This window comes from Pseudopipra pipra, chromosome 5 (genome assembly GCF_036250125.1).
Source record: "Pseudopipra pipra isolate bDixPip1 chromosome 5, bDixPip1.hap1, whole genome shotgun sequence".
Classification (NCBI taxonomy): Eukaryota; Metazoa; Chordata; class Aves; order Passeriformes; family Pipridae; genus Pseudopipra; species Pseudopipra pipra.
Genome location: NC_087553.1, coordinates 54,879,558 through 54,903,361, shown reverse-complemented (window position 1 = coordinate 54,903,361; position 23,804 = coordinate 54,879,558). Strand labels below are relative to the sequence as shown.

The 23,804-nt window shown below is 35.5% G+C and overlaps 1 protein-coding gene across 5 annotated transcripts in view; it reads left to right on the top strand.

Annotated features, from left to right (window-relative positions):
• The window catches only part of GRM8 (glutamate metabotropic receptor 8), a 332,411-nt gene that overhangs the window by 131,614 nt on the left and 176,993 nt on the right, over nucleotides 1-23,804 (top strand). For all 5 annotated transcript variants that reach the window (XM_064656189.1, XM_064656185.1, XM_064656186.1 and 2 more), the window contains 3 exons: nucleotides 14,124-14,259; nucleotides 14,740-14,894; nucleotides 15,856-15,993. In XM_064656189.1, coding sequence (XP_064512259.1) covers nucleotides 14,124-14,259; nucleotides 14,740-14,894; nucleotides 15,856-15,993 — 429 coding nt within the window. The remainder of the gene's footprint in view (nucleotides 1-14,123; nucleotides 14,260-14,739; nucleotides 14,895-15,855; nucleotides 15,994-23,804) is intronic.

Below are 23,804 nucleotides of genomic sequence, written 5' to 3'. Positions count from 1 at the left end.
TCCCCATCTTTCTTCTTCCCCCAGCTTTATCTATTGGTATGATGCCATATGGTCTGGAATATCCCTTTGGTCAGTTGGGGTCAGCTGTCCCAGCTGTCTCTCCTCCCAGTTTCTTGTGCACCCCCAGCCTCCTCACTGGTGGGATGGGGTGTGAGGCAGAAAAATCCTTGGCTCTGTGTAAGCACTGCTCAGCAGTAATGAAAGCATCCCTGTGTTATGAACATTATTTCATCCTAAATCCAAAACATGGACTGTACAAGTTACTATGAAAAAAATTGACTGTATCCCAGCCAAAACCTGCATGTTATTGAAATTGATTTCCTTCTTCTTTTCCATCTTTCCATCACTGAAAACTTTCTAAATGGTGGGAAAGGCATTCTGATTGATACTGTCTCTTCAAATACTCTTTGTACGTCTTTGGCTGATTGTGATGTTGCTAACATACAGGAAAATATTCTCAAAGTTCTGATACTTTGCCTGCTATCAAAATTCAGAATTTGAAAAGGCAAAAATTTTAAAACTCAAATTTCTAGTAACTTTTTTTGAGTTGTGGGATTTGAAAACACACATTTGACTTTAATATTTCAATGCAAACTCCCATAGTAGTTTTATTATGAAGGGTTTAGCAGACCCTTGTTCCTCTACTCTTTCACTTCGTAGAAGTATGTAATTCACTGATGAAACTGGTTTAAATAAGCAGATCAAGTTCTTTGGAAGTCTGGATAATAAATTATTCATTTCTACTGCATATTTTTTCCACTTCAAAACTTGACAGTGATTAATCATAAAGCATTGCAAACAAAGGTATGTTATTATTTTAGCGGTAGGCATTTTCAGAGGATTTTGTTTTAGGATCAGCACTATTATTTGTGCATTACACTGAGTAATGAGTGACTGCAGCACAGCTCTCCAGTCATTACTTGCTTATCTTTGCTTTGTCTTCTATGTTATCTTATTTTTTTTTATCCCCACTTGCTACTTTCAAGTAATGTAAGATGGATTTTTTGTTACTGCAAGGTAGAGTTTCTTTCTCATGAGTCCATGGGACTAATCATATGTGTTTATTCAAGATATAACTTGGAGTAAATTGAAGTACCTTCATTTTCCCTGTTACATCTTTTGACAGATTTGATGAGCAATACATTTTAGAATTAATTAATTTTGAAAACATATATTTCTGCATTTTTCTTTTATAATGTATGAGATAAAAATTGATGGATAATAGATTTTTGTCTGGTATAATTTTTATAGCTTTTGGGAAAAAGAAAAACATAATGGAGGATGCTTAAAAATGTTACATGCAATAGAAGAATTGTCTCAAATTACTGAAACCATGTGATCAGATGAATAGCATAGACATAATTCAGAGCCTTGATGCGATAGTTTGTTGATAAGAATTCTATGTAGAGACTAGATGCAGGCTCAAATAGGCTTTTATTTCATCTTGTATTAACAGCATAATGGTGTCCACTACTGTGTGATGCTCAGTAAAAGCAATTTTGTACTTAGTGACTTTTTTTTGTATCACTGTTGGGTTTTTTTTACCTTATTGTCTAAAAAATGTGGTGGATTTATCGAACCTTGTATTAGAAGGGGGTGAGCTGCAGACATCTTTTGTTGGTTGTTAGATACCATGAATATATAATATGTGACACAGCAATCAGTTCCTTCAATTTCTTTTACAGCTAATGGTGATTTACTGTAGTGCAGCTCATATTTGCATGGAAAGAGTTAGGTCTGGATTATTCTAATTTTAAAACATTAAAATCAAGGCAGAAACAAAGCCTGAAGAGCACTGGCGAGATTTCATCTATGGTAGAACAAAGAATGGTGCCGCTCTGTGACGAGGATTAAACCATGGTTCAGCAACCTTCCCAGTGTTTGATCTGTTTTCTGTGTCCTAAGCCTTCCTTGACTTACAGACATTGCTTTTCCTCCATTTGATAACTACATCAGTGAAAGTATCCAGATTTTCCTTTTACTGTAGTGTATGTTAGCATCTTTATTTCTGAACAGAGTTGCATCCATTCATCTGATATCACTGAGCAGCTTGGTTGAGGTTCAGTGAGATCCATATATTGTAACTGAGATTTTCCAAGTTTGGACTAGGAGAGCCAAAACTCTTCTTCCCACTAGCTGCCATTCTTTACAGGTGATTTTACATTAACTGTGCACTTTGAAGAAAAGAGCAGACTTTTGTGTTTCTGCCTGCATGAATAGCAGCTTTCTCCTCATGTTTTTCCTTCTTTGATGTTAGGTAGAGCCTTTGTTCCTTTCAGAATGTTAATGAGAATGAAGCCATGTTTCTACTATCCGAAAAAAGGATAGGCATGGTTAAATCCTGTCCTAGTAAAATTCCTGACAGACCACATAACAGCAGAATTCAATCCTGTTTGCTGGTCATTTGCCAACAAGACAAGACATTGCATTCCCACTGTTTTAGAAATAGGGTGATCTGAATCAGATCTACCCGGAATCCTTAGTATATGCCTGCTGTATGATTTACAAGAAAGGGTTAATTCAGAAGATTAATTTGATATTTGTGTCCTCAAACAAGAGACAGATGTGAGTAATTAGACATTTTATAAAAGTAAACACTGCTGTATTACTGCAATTTATTTTATATGTGAAGGAAACATTCCTGTCTGGTCATCCAGGAGACTCTCTGGCAGTCACACTTGGACCACCTGAGCTGGGACCAAAGCACCTTCATAGTGGGCAGCTCCAGTGAGACAACAGGTGCCCTGCTTGACTCCCTACACCCACTCACACAGTCAGACAAGGTTTCCTTACCTTTCATACCCTGGCAGTCTAAGTGTGTGACAGTCTGGGGTAGTTGGCTCCTGCTGTGTCTCTCAGTGCCCGGTCACTCGACTGGTCCCACAGGTTCCTGTGCCCTTTGTGCAAAGGGCAGCTCCAGTTCATGGCCTCTTGCCCTGGGCTCCCACCCCCCAGAGCTCGATTTGCAGCTTGCAAATCACTAATTCTACGTGCATAGATAGTAACTTTCGTCCAAGAACAAGCAAGCACTGTTTTAGCATTTATTAAAAGCATTTCAGTGCTTTTACTTTTGTCTTGATGTTTCTACACTGTTGTTACATACCTTACAGCATATTAACACATATTCAGTTTGCAAGGTCTTCTTTGATTTCATGCATAGGTCTTCTGAACACTTTCCAGCTGCTTGATTCAGCTGTAAATTCTCAGGCCCATTGCAGCCCTCTGCACATGTCTACCTGGTTAGTCACCTTTGATCCAATGTCTTTTTTTCTCTAGGGCTTTATGAATTCAGCTAATCCTGTATCCCATCATGCTTTGAGAAATGACCAATTAGCTGATCCACTCACTCCTGGATTTCTCAAGAGATATTTTACCACTTGGTGTTAAATGCAGAGACAACAGGCTCCTCTCGTTAACTTGGTTCTCTGATCCAGATCTCACAAAACACTGCTGTAGACTTTCTTAAAGCTACCGTATCTGTGTAGCCAGCTTTAATTCAGTTACATTTTTAAAATTAAGGTAATCTTTGGTAGGTTTATTTACATGGAAGACTGCAGAGTCACTAACTCATTCCCATATTTTAATTCCTGTGTTACAAAAGAAATATTGTTGCGGCTTAATATCACTTTATTTTCAACTGGTATAAAGAAATATAAAGACCTGAAGCAGTATATAAGACTTAGCCTCATTATCTCAATTTTTTATTACCCTCAATGGTAAAAAGTCAACAGATAAAATTCCTTAATATTTTTAGATCCTAATGGTGTTTTTACCCAAGTGTCCAACTCTCAAAGTACTTAAAAGTCAATAAATACAGTTAGGTGCTAAGATCAAAATAGATACATGAATTTAAAAAATGTGACTTGAAGCCTAGATACCTAATTAAATAAACTCGGCCTTCCTAATTTTTAATGTAACTTGATCATAAAACTTAATAATGTAACAAGTTGTTGTGTTTGGAAGAATGAGGAGGTGAATAACTGTTTTTGATGAAAAAGGTGTAAACAGACCTAATTGTTTAGAAACTGAAGCTAGAAACATTAAACATTAACCCAATTTAAAGGGACTTTTTTTTCCAGTAATGAGGATTATAAATAATATGAGAAACTTCTACATTGGTGTGACACACCCTTCATATCTTGAAATTGCTTATTTTTTTTTAGTTATATACACTTCAACTCAGATGGAAACCATCTGGTTTCAGACATTTTAGGGTAACATTCTTTGACTCACTACACATGGAATCAGTCAGAAATTATATTTCCATTGCATTGAAAATTCTGATATTGAAAAAAATTAAAACATATACTGAAATTTGTTTTGTGACACTTCAGAATTCTACATAGAAAATAAAACATTTACTTCCCAAGTGTTTAATTTCTCTGTCTCAGTAATGCTGGCATGTCATCGTGTACTGAATTAAAAAAAAAAAAAAGCTCAAAATGATACATTTGAAATAAAAAAATTAAATTTTATCTTAATGTTTTAATATTGCTAAGATAAAAGGAAAAAAAATTAACCACTATGTCATTTCATCCTTTCAAATTTTGCCTAACAAATTCAAAATATTTAATTTTTAATTGAACTGTCTTTCCAAAAGCTAAATTCAGCTTTCGAAAAAGATTCTGATCACCTTTAGATGTGGAAGAGGCCAAGGAAGATGATAATTGTCCCTTTGGGCCTGAAAATCTTTTCTTTTTTAGTCTAATCCATGAACAGAGCTGCACATATATGGTGTCATCACTGTAAGATAATCATAACTTATAAGAGAACTTTGGCTTGTTCCTGCATGGCTGAAACCTTTGTGGCTCTTGATGAAATTTCCATGAAAGCGGACAAGGCTCCTTGAGCACAACGTTGCAAGTGAGCACGCAAATAATGTTAGCATGGGCTTAACTTCAGTCTAGGTATGCTGTGCAGAGGATTTCTGCAGTAAACCTCATGATTTCCATGTGCATCTCCATTTTATTGCAGGAGACTGTAAATCTACATTATATTTACTTTCTGGGGATTAGATTTACCTACAAGATTCCCAGTCAGAAGTGATCCCTTCTTGATTTTCATTGCAAATTTGTTCTTATAATTTCATGTAGAGAAAACCACAGAATTCTCTTTTCCCGGTTTTGGACAAAAATTAGCTGACAGTTATTTTCTGAGGTTATTTTTTTGAACTTCAAATTTTGAGACTCTTTTTTGAATGTCACATTCAAGCTCAAATATCAGTAGTCAAACTTAGACTTATCTTCATCAAAGTTAAGTAATTCTTTATATGCAAACTATTTTGATATTTCACATTATGAGAAAATAAATATTGGATGACTAGAGGTAACCTAATATAAATAACACATCCCTAATTTTAAGAATAATTTTCTGATACTGGACTTTATGGTTACAGAAATACATGAGGAAAGATGAAAATTGATTTTGCTACATACCTTCTTGAAGATAGAAAAAAGTAAAATTTTTTTTTTAAAAACCCAGTGAATACAAGAGATCTGTGATTATTTTATGACCACAAAAGAGAAGAATGTCTTCATTTATAAAAGCAGACCAATAACTTTCAGAATGAGAACATTAATCACATGTTCTAAGAATATTTTTCTTAGAAGGCATGATTAAAAGTCAGGTTCCACTGCCTGTGTATAGCATTTCAGTTCAAAGGAGGTGACTGAATACAATCTCTGAACACCATGATAGCACTAAGAAGCATGTAAGAGAGAAGTAGGATACCAGCCTAGTATTAAAATAAGGCAACCCAGGACAACTTAATTGAAAACAGTCTTTTGTATCACTGGTAAAATATTTAAAATAAACAGGGTGGAGAATGGAACAAAAAACAGTTAAACCAGAGAGCACTGTAGGGAGCAAAGTATACTGAAAGCAGAAAGATTATATTTATTTAGAAAAGAATGTTTTAGCAAAATCCAGCCCTCCTTGTGATGGACTTTCTTTTCCTGTTTAAACATAGTTACTTACAAGGAATGCTATAAGCTCCTGTGTCATCTTCATGATGCTCTATAAACCACTGTAAGTTTTCCAGATCTTTAGAAAAAAACACCAAGAATAAAGGGGGTCTCCTTTCCTCATTAAGGGTATACCTGGCATGTATCCAGAAAACAGAAAATAGCAGTAAATTTCTTTTTTTGTATTATGCCTCTGCAAGTTCTAAATCTACAACTAGGAAGAACAATGTTTCCCCAGAAGAAAATATTCACACTCACTGTGATGATAAAAAAAAGACATATCTGTGAAACATTGGAACAGTTGACCAGTAAATGTAAGTGGACGCAAATTTCAATTAAATTTTTTTTGGCCACAGATCGTTTTGAAGTTTGACTGGGCATCCCATGTCCTTTCTGAACTAGTTATACAGGGATTTACTGTGGAGAGGAAAAATCCTCTCTCACAACCTTCCAGAATTCATTCTTTTCAGGCTTTTTTGTTTTTGGCTGGCTATGTGTTTTTTACCCATTCATAAACATCTCCACTACAGATGAATTTTTCTTTTAGCGTCTCACTTTCAAGACTGTGAAAGCTGGCTTTCATTTACACAAATAGCACTAAAAAGTCAAAGGATGAAAAATGTGTACTTTGTGGATTGGGTTCTTTTTTCTGAAATAGAAAAAAAAATCAGTAGGTTTGGTGATAGTGAAAATATCCCTTGCAGTTATTTTCCATCGATGCTGGTGTTAATGGAATATATAGTGGTACACTTGGAACTGTTGCTTCTGGGGGGAACAAAAAAAAAAGAAATAAAAATGAAAAGTGAATATTTTACTGTTCAGAATGGAAGTATAAAATAGCAGATTTCTCTTACTTCATGTCACCTTAGAAACTGATTCTGATGACTGAAGCCAATAGCTAGTGGTCTCATATGGAGTCAGAGCTGTTTTTTTCTCTCTTCATTTTCTATTTTAGAATTAGCATCTGCTTTCCCCATGATGTAAGGATCTTTGTGAGCACATGTGTTTGTGAAATATGCATGGCTATATGCCTGTGAATGTACATGTAGGAATGTAAAAAATAGGTTTAAAAGGAATGGGTGAATTGTCTTTATCAGAATGTTTTGTGTTCTTTCATGGTCTCACTTAATGCTTTCTAATTTTTATTTTTTAAATTTTTTTGCAAAAGAATTAATAAATATAAGACACAACAATAAACCTTTGCTAAAAAGCCTTTTCTATAACACTAAAATAAACAAGAGGGATTTTGATATCCTAAAGGATGTTAATTTTGGGTAGAAATGCTCATGACTGTTGCTGACAGGTTAGTGAAAAAGCATAATTGACCTGCTAGTGCAATGAAAACACATTTGTCAAAAATATTAGGGGATTTTGAGGAAATAAGTTTTACTTAAGTAAAGGAATTAAGACACCAATACATGGGCTTGAAATGATGAGTGTTTTTGTCTGTTCAAAGGTTATAACAAAATCCTTCATGCTCCATTATACTTTGGGGTATTAGATACTAAGTGCCACTTTTATCCATTCAGAGTTAATTATTGTTTAAAATCCTTATTTTTTTAAATTATTTTCTTTCTATTACTGTATATCAAAAAGTAGTAACACTATTGGCTGAAGAATTAACTGTCTTTGCAAAAGTAAGTCAGTGAATTTTTTGCTGAGGTATTTGGTGAGCTTCTGAGGAAACGGGAAGCCATAAGAGTTTAGGTTATTTCCATACTACAGTTAACTCATGACTGCAAAAAAGGAGGTGCATTGGAGTGAGATTTTATTTAACTAGATTTGGACATGAATAGCAATGAAGTTACCATGGTGTGGACTTATGTGGAAGAACAGACCCTGCTGAATGCTCGGGTTCTTACTCATAAAGCTAAGCTATCCTTAAGTCCATATAGCTTCATCAGAAAACTCATGGTTTCTTGGGGGAGTTAAGTGAAGGTAGCTCTGGAAAAAAATGCAAGGCTGCATTCAGACCTCCCAGCTGTAGGACTTTGGCATTAAGGATAAATTTAATTGTGAAGAATTCTTGGTTGAGAAATTTGATCTTCAGCCTGTAATTATATCTTCCTAGGTGTCACTCCCTGTTGACTCATGCTCTAGAAAATTATTCTTAATGGAATCTGGAGACACACAAGGGGATGGTAGCAAATTGGTTGTAGTTTGAATAATAAATACTAAAAATTATTGATTATCAACATCAGTGAAAGTCTCATGCAGAACAGTTACTTACCTTATTTTTCTTTAACATTCAGATTTCTTACTATCCAAAGTCGTCAAATAATGAACTCTCTACTTAAAAAGAATGTCTTGATGGACTCACAGACTATCCTGATTTTTGTGCACAGAACTTGAGTTTGGAGCATCTTGTAGTTTTTAGTATCTTCAACAATCTTTGTGCTCATCTAGGTTCCTGGCAATTGGAACTTTTGATATAACCAGGTCTAGATTTTCTAGACTTCAAATATAACCAGTGGAAGTACTAGAAGAGGAGGAGAAATAGAATTGTCTGGTTTTCCTCATATGTCATACTGTCAGAAGTGTGCAGTGTCCAGTCCAGTCAGACAGAGGCTCTCTCTGCCTGCGGCATCACCCTGTGAGCCTCACAGGAGTTCTCACTGAGGCTTCTTCTGAGTGTCTGACATCTGTTCCTCTACTTGGAAGAAAAACTTCAAATATTTCTGTAATGTCTTTTTGAAACTTTCCACAGGCCTACATTAAAATTTTTTTGGCCTAATGACCAGTCACATATAATTCATCTTAAAGCCAGCTGACAAATTCCTGCTAGGTAGGACTGCATCCCAGTTGTGCCCTGGCTATTTGTCCTGAGCTTTTTCAGGAACAATGCGATTTGTGATGAAGCTGTCATGAAATAATCGACTTGCAAAGATGTATATACGTCAGGTGACGTATACCTCCTTATGCTAAGAAATAGACAGCTTGTCAAAGCAAGTGCATAGCTTGATCCCTTTCCTATTCCAATGCTAAGACTAGTGTTATATTTATGTGGGGAAAAAAATAGTTCAGAGGGTAAACTAGTTCCATGTAGTATGGTTGTGGTCCCAACACTGATCCCACTTGAACTGAAAACTGTCTTCAGCTTTTTTGGTACAAAGACAGTACCCTGTCTTGCATAACCTACTAAGGTGGTCCATAATGTAGTTCTGAGTCCTACCTGGGGTGGGAGACAATACGGCCCTTGTATTTGCATTTATCTTCATCATTCAACTTTTTCTTCAGGAAATTCATTTGTTAGTGCAAATTTTCTACAAAGTCTGTCTGATATTTTCCAAATACACATTCAGTGTTGATTCAATTAAATTCTGACACCCAGCTTCATACAGTTGAGTATTTAATGGTTTACAAGCACCATGTCGTCTTGTGATTTCAGAACCCCAGGGAGTAAAAACTAGTATTTATTATTTTAAAATCATTGCAATTTTAACTGCCAAAATTACGTAGGCACTACATATACTTTTTTCCCCTGTTGGAAGAATCACTGCTGTAAGAGCACCAAAAGAATAGAAAATGTTTATTGATCCTGTGTACTGACAATATCTTCAAAATCTCCTTTTTTTTTTTTTTTTTGTTTGGTGGTAATGTGTTTCTCACAAGTTGTGTTATACAGACCACCTGTAAGCAAACCAAGCCTAGCCTTGAACAATTTGTTTAAGATGTGATTTTTATCACAATGGAGAAAAGGACTCAGAAACATGGTTTTGTAGATCGGGTCTGGTGACAACTCCATTTTTAAAAGCACGTGGGTTACCAGCTGCTAACCATGGTGCACAGTGGCTGGACTGAGCACTGGGTCACAAGTGAGGCATCTTCTGCCATGAACCTGATTTCCAGCTCCCACCTCTGCCCTCATTCTCTTTATCATCACCTGGCCCCAGGTGCTGGATATCACACTTGATAGGTGCTAGACAGAAGAGAAATGGATACTTGTCATCACTGACACAATGCAGTTCATATTAACTGTTTTCTTTCTCAAATCAAGCTCTGAGATGGCTGAGAATGACCTTAGCTTTACAGATCTGAGAACAGACAAAAGAGGCTTAGCACAGTTTGGTGCTAAGACTTTTATTTTCCCCCAGAGTAGCTGAAGAACTACTTTCCATCAGTGGCCTCTTAATGTCTTTCAAATGTGTGACAGATGCAAATTCTTAATTTCATTTCCTATGTCATATATGAATTAGGGAATGGCTACAAGAGCAGTGGGTAAATTACTAGTCTCCATAGTAGAGCTACCTGAAGTGAGTCTGTCTGGCTGACTTCGTTTTTGGTCTCAATAACAGCTTTTAGTGCAGTGCCCTCTGAAGCCTCATCATAGGTCCTTTTAATTGATAGGGCTTAAACATATAACTTCCTTCTCAGTAAGAAGAAAGTTACCTCTCATTTCTTCTTACAAATGTTAGATTTATCATCATTTTGGCCAAGGGAAATTTAGACCAATGTAGTTTTTTAAGTACATCCCCAGACAATGAAGGATAAAAAATATTTTAAAAACCAGCCACAGGGACAAGCAGTCATCATCCCAAATCAGTCAGAAATGCTGACAGAGTGAAATGTGTAGATGCTATTTGTTCTTATGATTCAGAGCCATAAATTCTCCAGGGACATTAGATGTCTGAACCACCTGCCCTTTGGCACCTCTGCAGCAAATGGTAAATCCATTGGTATCACGTATGAGACATCTGTTCTCAAACCCTATTTCTTCTTGATTTGGGAAATCTCTCCTTTGTTCATGTTTCATAAGATAAATCCTTACTGCTGGCCTTAAAACTTGTCTTTTTATTACCTCAGCTACCTATTTTGGAGGAATGATTATTCCTTATTCAGTTTGCTGGCACATAGGAATCCTTTTCTTAGGCACTTATCTCTCTCTGTGTCTGGGCACTTAGCCCAGGCTGTAGATTTCAAAGCCAGCAGGGCGCCAAGAGGTTAGACACTGTAATGTCGTGAGTACCTTTCTGGATCTAGCATTTCATCATTAGCTGAAATTGATACCCTGCTATTAGTTTGAGCAACAGTTGTATATGCAATATATAGGTAAGGATGTATACAAGGTGGTTTTTGTGTTGGAGATAGCCTACACAGTCAATTATAAATGTACCAACAAGTCTGAGGTGCATTTTGTTTTGTTCCTAGTAGTACTTAACACATTCTTCAATGCAGGGATGCTGAGATACACAGTACAGTCATGGCTGAACTTGCTGCCACAGTGATGGAATGGTGTTCCTTCTACACTATTTTCATGCAAATAGCCTCTTTAGATACTGCAGTTTTTCATTGCTTGATAGCCATTTCACTCAGATTGTAGATGGCTATATGTAGTTTATTATATATATGCATTTTGTAATATTTGCATTTGAGTTTTATGTGGATAGAATGATTTTTTTTCCTAAGGGCTTTTGCATGAGTAGAAGTAGTTGAAAAATGTGCTCTCAAAATATATGAGGTAACAAACTATTAATTTATGTCATTTTTTAGAACCTCTGTTACTTTTTGTGCTGAAGGACTCTGGGGACATCTGAGAGCTTGGCATTTTTTTCTAGTTTTTCTTTTTTTAACAATGAATTGCTGATTGTTTCATTTACAGGATATCTGCTAAATATTTCTCTTACATTTCTGCCCTATTACTTGGGAAAGAGGTTGTAGTAAAGGGCTTTTTGAGTGTCTATCACTATAGCCTAATATCAGCTTAGATAATTGGCTGAAGCTTTTCACAGTAGAGTGTCCATCTTTTCATTAGTGGATTTTCAAAAATACCATATGAATATTAGTATCACCTGCTATAAAGGCTTATTTGTCGTTGTTGGCAAATTAGTTGTCCATTGTGGGGGAACCAAGATGTTCATAAAAATGTGAAGAAATTTAGTGCCAGAAAAAGGCTCTATATTCCATTTTAAAGCAGATGAGTAAATTATTTATGCTACGTTGTTACACTATTTGTAGATGGTAAAGAACTATGTACAAACAATTTTTGTTAGAAATGGTAGATATTCTGACTTGCAAATATTTCTTTCAAGTAAAGCAGAGAAGAATTCAGGACAAGCCTGAAAGCTGTAGAATGAATTTCTCAATCTAACAAAATAATAATGTAACCGCAACTAATTGATATTGAACTGAAAAAGGTGATATGTTTACCTGTGAATAAAACTGGCTGATGTAATTTAAAAGTTATTTTTACACTGGCAGTTGACAATTACATGCTTCTTTTATCCCATATCTAAACCTGTTTGCCTGTTTTGCTTAAAGATTAAATACGTTAAGCTTAAGAAAGCTTACAAAAGGGACCTCAGTAAAGTCTTCATGTAAGTCTACATCCCAAGCTTCACCTGGCTGGACCCTTGTTTTTGTTCAAATCCTATCACTGATAGTGTGCATCAACCTAATAAGCAAAGTACTTTGGAAAAACAGAAGGTTGACATTTTGATAGGGGGACAAGACTGCTGAGAGTGTTGGAAAGCCTCTCGATACATGACATAGCCATCTAACTATGACTTTGGTTGACTAATTACCCTTAATATATAGTAACATATGTGCCTCAAATGATCTTATGCATCAGAAAATAAATACTAGCATTCATTAAAGATAGAACATCTCTCTTAAAACACGTTCTTATTCACACTGAAGGCAATCTTCATTGTAGAAGTATTCAGATGCAGAGATGCAAAACTTATATTTTGTTTTGCTTTTGTCTAGTAACATGTCACTTTTTGTTAGAGTTAACATTAATTTTCTTGATTTTCTGCGTTTATTAATGATTAGATTCTTCACAAAACGCTTTTATGCTTGGAATAACAATGGGCAAGGACAAACACTTTTGGGATGTAATAGATGTAGTAATGAGAATCAGGCAATAGTTCTTAAGAAAAAATAATCAAAATAGGCAAATCAGCAAACAATAATAGATCATCTATGGTATAGGAAGCTGGTGCCAATATGGATTCAGTGATTCAAGAAACAAGCCAAAGGAATTTTTCTCCTTGCAGCAATACACAGATAACAGTATTGTAACTGGGAAGTAGAGATTCCCTTGGACTGGTGTATGAAAGCTATTAGAAATCCCTAAGTTTCTGTAGAAATTTGGCCCTTTTTTTCCTGATAGGTAAAACATAAAGATTTCAATTAGCACTTTCCTCCCTCTGTCAGGAAGAGATAGGAAAAAATATCATCTCTGAGTTTGTGTTCATTTGCTGATTAGTAATTTAGAATATTAAATGATAACCTATTAAATAATTAAGACAACTTAATTAAGAATGTCATAATAACAATTAAAAGTGATCTGTATGTATTCGTTCATAAGAAGACATTGCAAATTCTCTACATTGTACTCTCTGCTGAGAAAGCAGAGGTGTATGACAGTACCTGATGCCAAAGAGCCACATTATGAACAATTTCCTCAGGAGAGAAAGAGGAGAGGCAGACACTGATTTCTTCTCTGTGGTGACCAGTGACAGAACCCAAGAGAATGGCCTGAAATTCTGTCAGGGGAGGTTTAGGTTGGATATTAGAAAAAGTTTCTTCACCCAGAGGGTGGTTGGACACTGGAACAGGCTCCCCAGGGAAGTGGGGAGCTAACAGAGTTCCCAAGAGTTAACCAACCCTAACAGAGTTCAAGAAGCATTTGGACAGTACTCTCAGGCACATGGTGTGACTGTTGTGGATGGTCCTGTGCAAGGCCAGCAGTTGGATTTCCTGATTATTGTGGGTCCCTTCCAACTCAGCATATTCTGTGATTCTGTGAATATAAGATAACTGTGGAATTGTGGCTCCATGGTTCAATGTAATGCTGTGGCAAGGCTGAATTCTCAGGTGCCCCGAATTAGATAGGTCTGTGGAACTCAGTCCAGCTGAACCAGTGTGGTGCTTGACAATATACGTCTGGATTCTGTTTAAAAACGTATTTAAAAATTAAATAACAGGTAATGGTGTTGTAATTTTTAAGACACTAAATGTGCAAGTAAGTGCAATGACTATTTCAAAATACACAGATAATTTTACTTTGGCTGTGCTGCTGTATCTCAGATTAGCACCTTGCTTTCTTTGCCTGCCTGGTTAACTGTGGATTATCTGAAGTATGGATATTTAGTGTGCTAAAATTCTTTTTCTTTTTTTTTTTTTTTTTTTTTTTTGTATCATTTTAATTTTTCTTAGGAGGTGTTTGCATTGCTCAGTCACTCAAAATCCCTCGGGAACCAAGACCAGGAGAATTTGAAAAGATCATCAAGCGCTTGTTGGAAACTCCAAATGCTCGAGCAGTGATCATGTTTGCGAACGAAGATGATATTAGGTGCCTGATTCCTAATTTTGTGTATTGAAGATGTTTCCTCTTCACAAAGATACTTGGTTGGCTGGTGCAGAATAGAGTAATAAAGGAGTTTCAGATTCAATCCCATTTAAAAATTCTTGGAAATCTGATGATAAGAAATTGAGTTGTAATTATACGATGTGCTAGTCCTTTATTCTGTGTAGTTCTAACCTGTTCCTAGCTCCAAAGAGTCCAGTGCCAATAGATTGTTATTTGGTGACTGAAAAGGAAGAAACAAATAAGAATACTAGAAAAATACTGCTAAAGATGAAACAAATTGACTTGTATAGTACCGTATCTTGAGTTCATTACAGCTGTTATTGAATATGCTTTAGACTGTGAAAACTATTGACTACATGATTAGTGTAAGTTTACTTATGCATAGCCAAAACAAATGCTGGGGATTCTCAGGTTCTTTGTAAATGCAGTTTGTTTAATTAATCATCTGTTGTTTGTTTGCAGGCGAATACTTGAAGCAGCAAAAAAAGCTAATCAGTCTGGACATTTCCTCTGGATTGGCTCAGACAGCTGGGGGTCAAAAATTTCACCAGTTCAGCAGCAAGAGGAGATTGCGGAAGGAGCAGTAACCATTCTACCCAAAAGAACATCAATAGATGGTAGGGACACACACGGCACAAAAACCTTGTTCTCTGCCAATGTTCAAGTACCATATGTCTCTTTAAAAAATAATTAAAAAATCATGTAGTCCTTGATTGAAGGGTAATCAGGAAAAACTTTCCAACTAAGTAACCGGAGTGGGCCTGATCCAACAATCATTTAATATCTCTGTTAAGATGAGGAGATGCTGAATCTGCAATTAGGCAATCTTATAATTGTCTACTAATTAGGACATTTGGGGTCGAGAGCTTCTTAACATAGCCTGGTGGTTTTTTGGGACAAATAAGGAGAGTATTGGATGGATGATAATGAGTCAGCTTATTCTCTGGGGACGACATCAATCTATGCCCTTCTTTCCTCTCCTAAACTTACTTTAAGAACCCACTAAATTAACTAAGATTCAGACTTAGTGGATGAAGTGGAAGTTGGCTTGAAGCACTTTATTCTTGTGAGGGTACTGGACATAGTAACATCACTTAATGTCTCCTTAAGTGCACTAAACTGGTAATTCATTAGAAAAAAAATGAGCACTACTGATATTACATGGAGAATTTAGCCACAGGGAGATATTTGTAAAGAGCGTAATCCAGATGGGATGTGTTAATCATGATTTGATTATGGCTGCTGGATTGTAAGGGTAAGGCTGGAGATCAGGTTTCAGCAGGAATCTTTACTTTCTCATATGATGTCATTAGATACATAAATAAAAGCAGAAGTTTAGGTGTTCTGGAAGCCCTCTGGTTCAACGAAAAGGTACCCCATTATCTTAAGTGACCTTGAAATGAAATCTAATCCTTAGATTAGATTAATCTATTATGCTGATAAAGTATTTTATTTTAGTAGTTTGTATCTAAAACTTTTTCTTGTTCTTATATTTATACAAAATCTGTTATTGTCTTTAAATTACTATTTTGATACAGTATCACATTTTAATGCTTCTTTTCCTTCTCTTGAATGTAGGATTCGATAGATATTTTCGGAGCAGAACACTTGCTAACAATCGAAGAAATGTCTGGTTTGCAGAATTTTGGGAGGAGAACTTTGGATGCAAGTTAGGATCACATGGAAAAAGAAATAGCAATATCAAGAAATGCACAGGTAACTCTGAAAGTAAATATTATCTGTAAATTGTTCATTTACAGGAGTGCAGGAAAGGAACTGCTTTCTTTTCATCACTTTTCTGTCTCCCTTCAATTCTCCAATGCATATTGCTGAGCTGTAAGAAAAGTGTGACATTTTTTCTTAAACATGAAGAAAAAATTCATGGACAATGTAAGAGAAATCTAGTAGTTAATTTGCACAAATCCAGTGACGGTACACAATTTGTTAAAGACCTGTGGCGGTGGTTCAATTCCATTCATGTTTTCAATGACCTCCTCTCTGATCCTATCTGTAGTTGTCAACATGATTTTTTTTTAGCGAATGGGTGCATCACAGTAATTCTCATGTTGTTATCCCTGAAGTATATACAGTGAAAATTAAATTTCTGTTTAAACTATTGAGGTCTTGATGATAGGTCAAGTCTTGAACTCCTTATTTAGTTTACAAACTCTGTTTGAGGATGGAGTAAAAAGGAAATCAATACGTTCTTATTGCTTGTCTTCACGTGTAAAAAACAGGATTCTATATCATAAAACTGAAAACCTTTATAAAGTTTGAGCAAAAACTCTAAGTAATTGTCATTTGTTTTCACAAACCTGCTTGCTCAGGCATCAAATTGTCACAACAGTTAATACAGCACTCATATCAATAGGTGAGTTTGATCTTATATTTTCTTGTTATTACTTGGAAAATTTATTACAGGAGTGTTACCTTCTGTGACTAGAGCAGATTGCTTATGTTACTTCCTGTGTAGATACCTTTACCTAATGTCAGGGTAATTTCCTTAATTACTGCCACTACCCCGAGCATTACGGGTTGTGACCACCCTCTCTGTTATTAGTGGAAGCAGCAATACCCAATTTTCTCCGCTGTGTACATAAGTCACCTGTGATGTGCCTTGATTTTCCCTCTTCCACTAAATAATACTCTCCACATGGGAAATGAACTTTTTTTTCACTGGCTCTCCCAAGATTTCTGGCTGCCTGGTGACACTTTCACACAGCCTTTGTTATAGAGGTGCTCTTCCAAACATTCTGCACACCAACACCCCTGTTCTCCTGGCTTTGTCAGACGAACACACTGTGCAGTATCCAAACACATGCATTCCTGCACTTTCTGAACCATCAGATTTATCGTATATGTACTGTGCCATCAATTCAAACACTGCACTGGACTTCTCAAAGATTAGATACATCTCACAGAAATATCAGAGTCAATGCTTGCACACTCTCATTTCAGTAATGCCTTGTCTTCTGCCTTTTACCACATACTCAACCAAAAAAAAAAAAAAAAGAGTAATATTCACTTCCTCACTGAGCTAAATGATAACTCATTACTCTAATCCCTTACTTATTGGCCTTGATTCACGTAGCAGTAAGTCATGGCTGGATAGTTACCCATGTCTGGAAAGGAATTATTTTGTTTTTACTATTTTAAGTAGAAAATACATGGCTTTAAGTTCTTCAGGTGGAATAAGGGGTGTACATGCTGTAGTTTGTGAAGCTCTAAATGTTACCACAGATGGTTGTATGACTTGTCTCAGCCTCATCACATCTGTCAAATTGAATTACCAAGTGAAAAGTAGTGTATAAAATGCACAGGCTACATCTTGATAGATCCAAAATAATTTCTGATTGAAACAGATATCCATATATTTTATGAAACAAAATTATGGTATGTTCTCTGTGCCTGAAAATAGAAAGAAAACATTTTCTGTACCCAGGAAGTTAATATGATATCAAGTAGTGGGATGAAGACATGGGCGGTCTCATATGTTGGTTGCACATGTATTTTCACCCACAGGGGAAAAACCTATGAATTCTTCTGCAAGAGCACCTACAAGTGATAGGACTCATGACTAAAACCAGTTAAAAGTAGTTTACCACAATAGAAAAGACACTTGGACAGCAGCAGACTTGAAACAAACTGGTGATTCATCATGATCCCTTGTTTATCTAACTCAAATTTAAAGGGTTGGGTAACAAAAATATGTTCATTTTAAGTAAACTGAAACAAGAGATTGGGAGGGGGGAGTTCAAAATAAACATCCTATGATTTAAGGAAAATTCTAGATGGAGAATGGGGGAATGACCTCAGTCAAGTATAGACCTAGATAATTACAAATGACAACTTGATACACCCCAGTTATTTGTTAGGGCCTCCCATGCACAAAACAGAGGCAGCAATGAAATCCTGGCTGGTTCTTCATACCACAGATGAGTCAGTGTACTATGATCTTCTATGTCTACTAAAGATTAAATATCCCACTCCTGAAATTATCTTTCCCTTAAGAAGACAGAGGTTTACTTCATGGCCAAGTCTGCTCTGAAATAATGGTGGTAAATAAAAGAAATTAATGAATCCCCAAATTTCAATATGAATATAAGAGCTGTTACATTTAGTTATTTATAACTTAATATTGAAACCTGAATCTTGGCCTATCCCAGTTGTCATTTGTCCTTCCAGTGGGTTTTCTCTGATATTTTATGTGTAGTTTCTCAGTCCTAATTTTCAGCTCAATTCTTAAAAAGAATATGCAGGTGACTGCACACAGGAACAGGTTGCCCAGGGACGTTGTGGACTTTCCTTCACTGCAGATATTCAAGAACTCTCTGGATACAGTTCTGTTCCAGGTACTCTAGGATGACTCTGCCTGAGCAGGGAGGTTGGATCAGATGACCCTTTGTGGTCCTTTCCAACTTTACCTATTCTGTGATTATATGATTCTGTATTCCCGTCTCTAGTTGAGGACTTGAAGACTGAACTTAAAAACATTATTTATTATTATTTATTTATTTATTTATTATTATCCTGATTTTCCTGTATTTTTATCTGGACACTGCAGATAATAAGATTCTTTTTGTGTTTTGCCCACCAGTCCAATTTGTGTATTATGTTCCCATCTCTAGAAGTGTTCAAGAGGCTTCTGGATGTGGCACTTGGTGGTATGGTTTAGGGGTAATTATGATGGTGTGGGGTTGACAGCTGGTCTAGATGACCTTGGAGGTCTCTTCCAACCTTGAATGATTCTGTGATTTTGTGATGTCAGTAGGCAGTAGTACACTGAAAGATATCCAAAAGCTTGAGATACAGCCATAATCTGAAAATCTCCCTCTCCAATAATATTAAAAGGCAAATTGATAGATATAAAGTTTTCTCAGGCTTGAGATGGGTTTTATTATGCCTTCCTGTTTATCTTACTTAGGAGATGCTTGAATCTTTTTCTCATATAACATTTGTAATTCCGAACAACAACAAAACTGATATCCCTATTCTCTATTTAGTCGAGTTATTCATATTAAAATTTTTACTAGCTGCGGTGAAGATGCTACTGATTTAATCCAATTTCAAGCATTTTTTTTTCCCTGTGAAGACACTAGACAATGCTTAATAGTGAAAAACCTTTCTCTCTTTTCTTTTCCATGTAAAATCAACAGTGTTTTTAGCACTGGAAGTCCTGAAGGAATTTATTTTCCTTGGAGGTTAGAATTACACAGGGGCATAAGCCTTCTTATTACTTCTATTCTCATGCATTACTGATTATTACACTCAAGTGTTGTGATGGCTTGAACAGTTTTTTTAAACCATTATTCTAAATATATAATTGTTATTTATTTAAACTTTATTTTAAAATCCTCTTTATTTTTGGTTGCTGTTGCTTCTTATTCCTAAAAGAATTTGTGCTTTGAAGACAAATAAAATAATAAGTTTCTCTTGAGTTTGCCTGTTTGTTTACTTTCTGATTTTTGCCATTTTACAAAAAGCAATGATTCACCTAAACTTTGAAAAAGTAATTTCTTTGCCACTATTGATTTGCAGCTAGCTCTGTGTGTTTCTGAATTTTAGTGTACATTGATCAAATTCTCAATATTAGAATAGTTCATTGAAAAATGTTAAAGATTTGTTCCAACTTCTCTGGAATTAAAAAAAAAAATCAAATTGGGCTATTAACTTAGTAAGCACGAAACAATATTTCAATGACTACCTTTAAACTTTTTTATTCAGGGAAGGAGAAAAGCATTTGCAGAGAAAACTCACTTGTCTTACTACAACAAAATGGAAAAGAATGTAGCATGACTAGGATTGAACCATATGTGGAAGTTACCAGAAGCCTTACTTTACATATTTTTTCAAGGCGCAGGTTTTCTATATTCATAGATATAGAAAATAAAAAGAACTTTAGTGAGATGAGACATGAATCTTTCAGGGTCCTCTAACAGGGCCCTCTAGCACTGGGATCTCTGTGGGAATGGGAAGTGAGGAGATGAGAAGCTTTTTGCTCATCCCTGTGCCCCCAGCAGAAAACTGTAAAGACAGAGACAGTATTCATCCTTTGATTCCTATTGATTCTTCCAGAGAAAGGACTTTCACCATGATTACAGGAGATAACAGAGACTCTGTGCCTACTTTAAATTTAACATCCTGGAGTATTTTCATCTCCCTCAGCTTCCCACTCATCTGGTGGGCCAAGTTCCTGGTAGCTGAAGATTTGGCATTATTTAGGAACATTGTGGACTGACCAGATTTATTCCTGTCATTGTGTTCTTAGCTCCAGCTCTTGGTTGTTGAGCTATTACTTGTCAGTCCTTAAGATAGGTTTCTAGGTCTTGTGTTTCTTAAGAACTCTACAGAAGGATGAATACAAATATTTGAAAATGAAACAAAGATATTGCAGAGTACTATTTTAATAATTGCATTAAAAAGAGGTTCTGACAATATACACCATCGCTCTTTCAGAAAAGCAAAACACAGTGATAGAAAAAGAAAGCAACATTAATGATGAAGGGTAAAGAGAGGGGTAAGAATTAAATAAAATTTACTCAGATTTGCTTCCATTAACTTCACAGGCTGCTAATATTTGATTTCATTCTAACAAAAAATTCTGACGTCCTTTTTCTATATATATAAAGTATTTCTATGTATATATGTGCTTACACATGTAGATATGTGTTTGTGTGAATAAGCAGATAGAAATGTAACATGTAACAAAGTTGGATACTCTATCATGTTTTAATGGATAAAAACATAGCCTCAAATTCAAATCTGACATAAGAAGACACAGTTTGATTGAGATTTGTTCCGGACTTTCCCCACAGAATCCCTCAAAGGCATGTATTTATCATAGTATTTACAGTCTTTGAATAGCAAAATGTGGCCCTTTAATAAAACCTCAACAAAAACATTAATTAAGAAGCTTCATGCAAATCCCTACAGAAGTAGTCTCTTCCCTTGTTTTGTATGGTTAGTATTTTAATTACTCTTCAAACCTAATCAGCCTTTAACTGCCTATAATGGCTGACTGTGTTGCTAAAAATGAAGGTGGAAGAGTTTCCAAAAGTACAGAGAGACCTGTGTAAATTAGCTTAATCTGAATTAGCTCTATCAAACTGAACTATTTGTTTAAATGAAAAAAATTACAGTGCTGTAAAGCAGAAATCATGAATACCTAGGAATTTTACAGACATATTATTTAATTATTTTCTTAACTATCCTCTTTGAAAATACAACTGTACTTGAAAACATTAACAGAAAGAAGTAAATTTACTCATGTGTGTATGCAGCCACATTCTGAAAAGTTTATAGAACAAATTGAAAAGTGGAATGTGAATCTTTTAGAGGTACATTGCATTGCTATTTAGTTTGAGTAATGGTTCTATTACCATAAAATCCCTCCTAAAGTAGTTTTTTTCTTGATGAGACCTACAGAAAGTTAAGAAAATCAGCACAGATGCAGTTGAGACACATCGGTTTGCTGCATTTTCCAAAGGCACTAAGGCTCAGGAGGAGTGAAATAGCTGTGTGCTCTCCCTCTCTGTGACTTACTTGTGCATTGTGATCAAGATGTTTAGGCATGAATTACAAAGGGAAATTCATATTCTTTCTATTCTTTTGCTGCTCTTTGGAATTTTCTTGATTTCTATTTGAAAAGTATCTTCTGAACAAATCACAGAGGATTTTTGACTTTTTATTTATATTTATTAAATGTCTATTACTGTTTTCTGTGTAAGTACAGTAGTTCCGTGTAAAAATCGCAGTAGCTAGATTTGCAGCACGATAAGTAGGAGCCAAGTTGCCTGTTGAATCTTTGCTACCCATCACATGAATTGGACCCAAAAGACTTTGAGGAGTATTTGTCATAGTCTGAGCTGTTTCTTACTCTGCTTTATACAATATCTCAGAACTAAGAAAATTTTGTGTTATGGGTAGCTGCACTGAAGTGGTCTCATGCTGCGTCTATTGTAGGACTAAATCAAACAGCATCATGTATGATTAAATAATACACAGAGTCAGAAAGCATTTACTTTTGGGTTTAGGACCACAGATCATGTCCCAGCTGGCATCAAGACCTCTTTCAATAACTTGAATGAAATTTAATCTCTAATATGTTATATCATCTGCAATAAATTCACAATTTTTGCTGATTTTGTCTAGTTCCAAATTTCAGAAGCCTTGATAGTCAATTCCAAAGAAAAAGTTGATTGTCTGAGAATAGTGAGTGACATTCTGTCAAAGTTAATAAGACAGAAATACAGAGTTTCTTGTGCTGTTCATCAGGTCCGAATGTTTAGATCAAATTCTCTCCTCAAGGTGGAGAACTGACAGGCATGAACTTTGCCATCTCTCTTCTGTCAGGGTCCGATAGACTGATAAGTGATAGAAGACCATAACTTAAGGCGTATTTGATCAAAATATACACATTCACTTGTCTTACAAAGGACCAGTCTTTTGATACAGAAATTACAGAATTTCAGAAGATTCAATTTGAATAGTATTTCATTCTGACAACTGCTAATGTTCTTAAGTATTAATTAACATGACCAAGAGCTGTCAAATCAGGGGACCTAACATATGCTACCTATTCACTGATTTGATTTCTTCATTTCACTTTCTGTCACCAGTTGTTAGTATTTTTAAATCTCTCTTAAATATCCAGTGGAATAGCACTTCTAAATCCTAAAATTTCAAATCTAAATTGTTAAAGCTTAAATTCACCTACAAAATTTATCATTTAAAAAAGCTTCTTATTCTAACATGAAAGAGAAATTTTTTATATACTCCACAGAGGTTTTTAATTTTACTAATAAATAGGAATTCAAGTTTAGTATTATGTCATGAAATGCATCAAATTTAGATTTATAATATTTTACAAAATTAGTATTCATAATCTACTGCACAGTCATTTAAATAGAATATCTTGCCATTTTATATTTGACATACCTCCTGCCAAGTTGGAATACTTTTAATATGTGTGTGTATATGCATGTGTTTGCTAATAGCATATGAATACAGAAATTCTTTTTCCAGCTCAGAGTCACTAGAAGGTCATATCCTAGTGAATGAATTGCCATTTTAAGTACAATTTTGTGTGAATTCTTGAGCTGTACCTTCCAAATGTAGCCTCTGAAAACTTGTAGCCATTATTACTTGTGACATAACTTGGGTATCACACATGTAAGAATGTCATCTGCGCTCAATCTCTTGTTCCTGGGAGACAATAGTAAATTACTCTGTCATTTCCAGTACAGCCCAACTTTGGACAGATGCTAGTAGAACAGGAAAGTTGATAGTCGGTGTTGCATGCTGTTCTTCATCAGTTTGCTCTCCTGGTCTGCCACAAACAGACCCTTGCTGTGAATGGAAAGACATGTTCTTTATAAGCCTGAGTACCTCATATCCTTCTTCAGGTAGAAAAGGCATTTGGTTTTTCCATTTTGAGCTTGTTCTTGTAATCCTGCCTTGTGAGAGAACTGGAAGAACTGTGTTAGTCTTGCATATACGTATCTGCCAATATTCAAGCATTTCAGGTT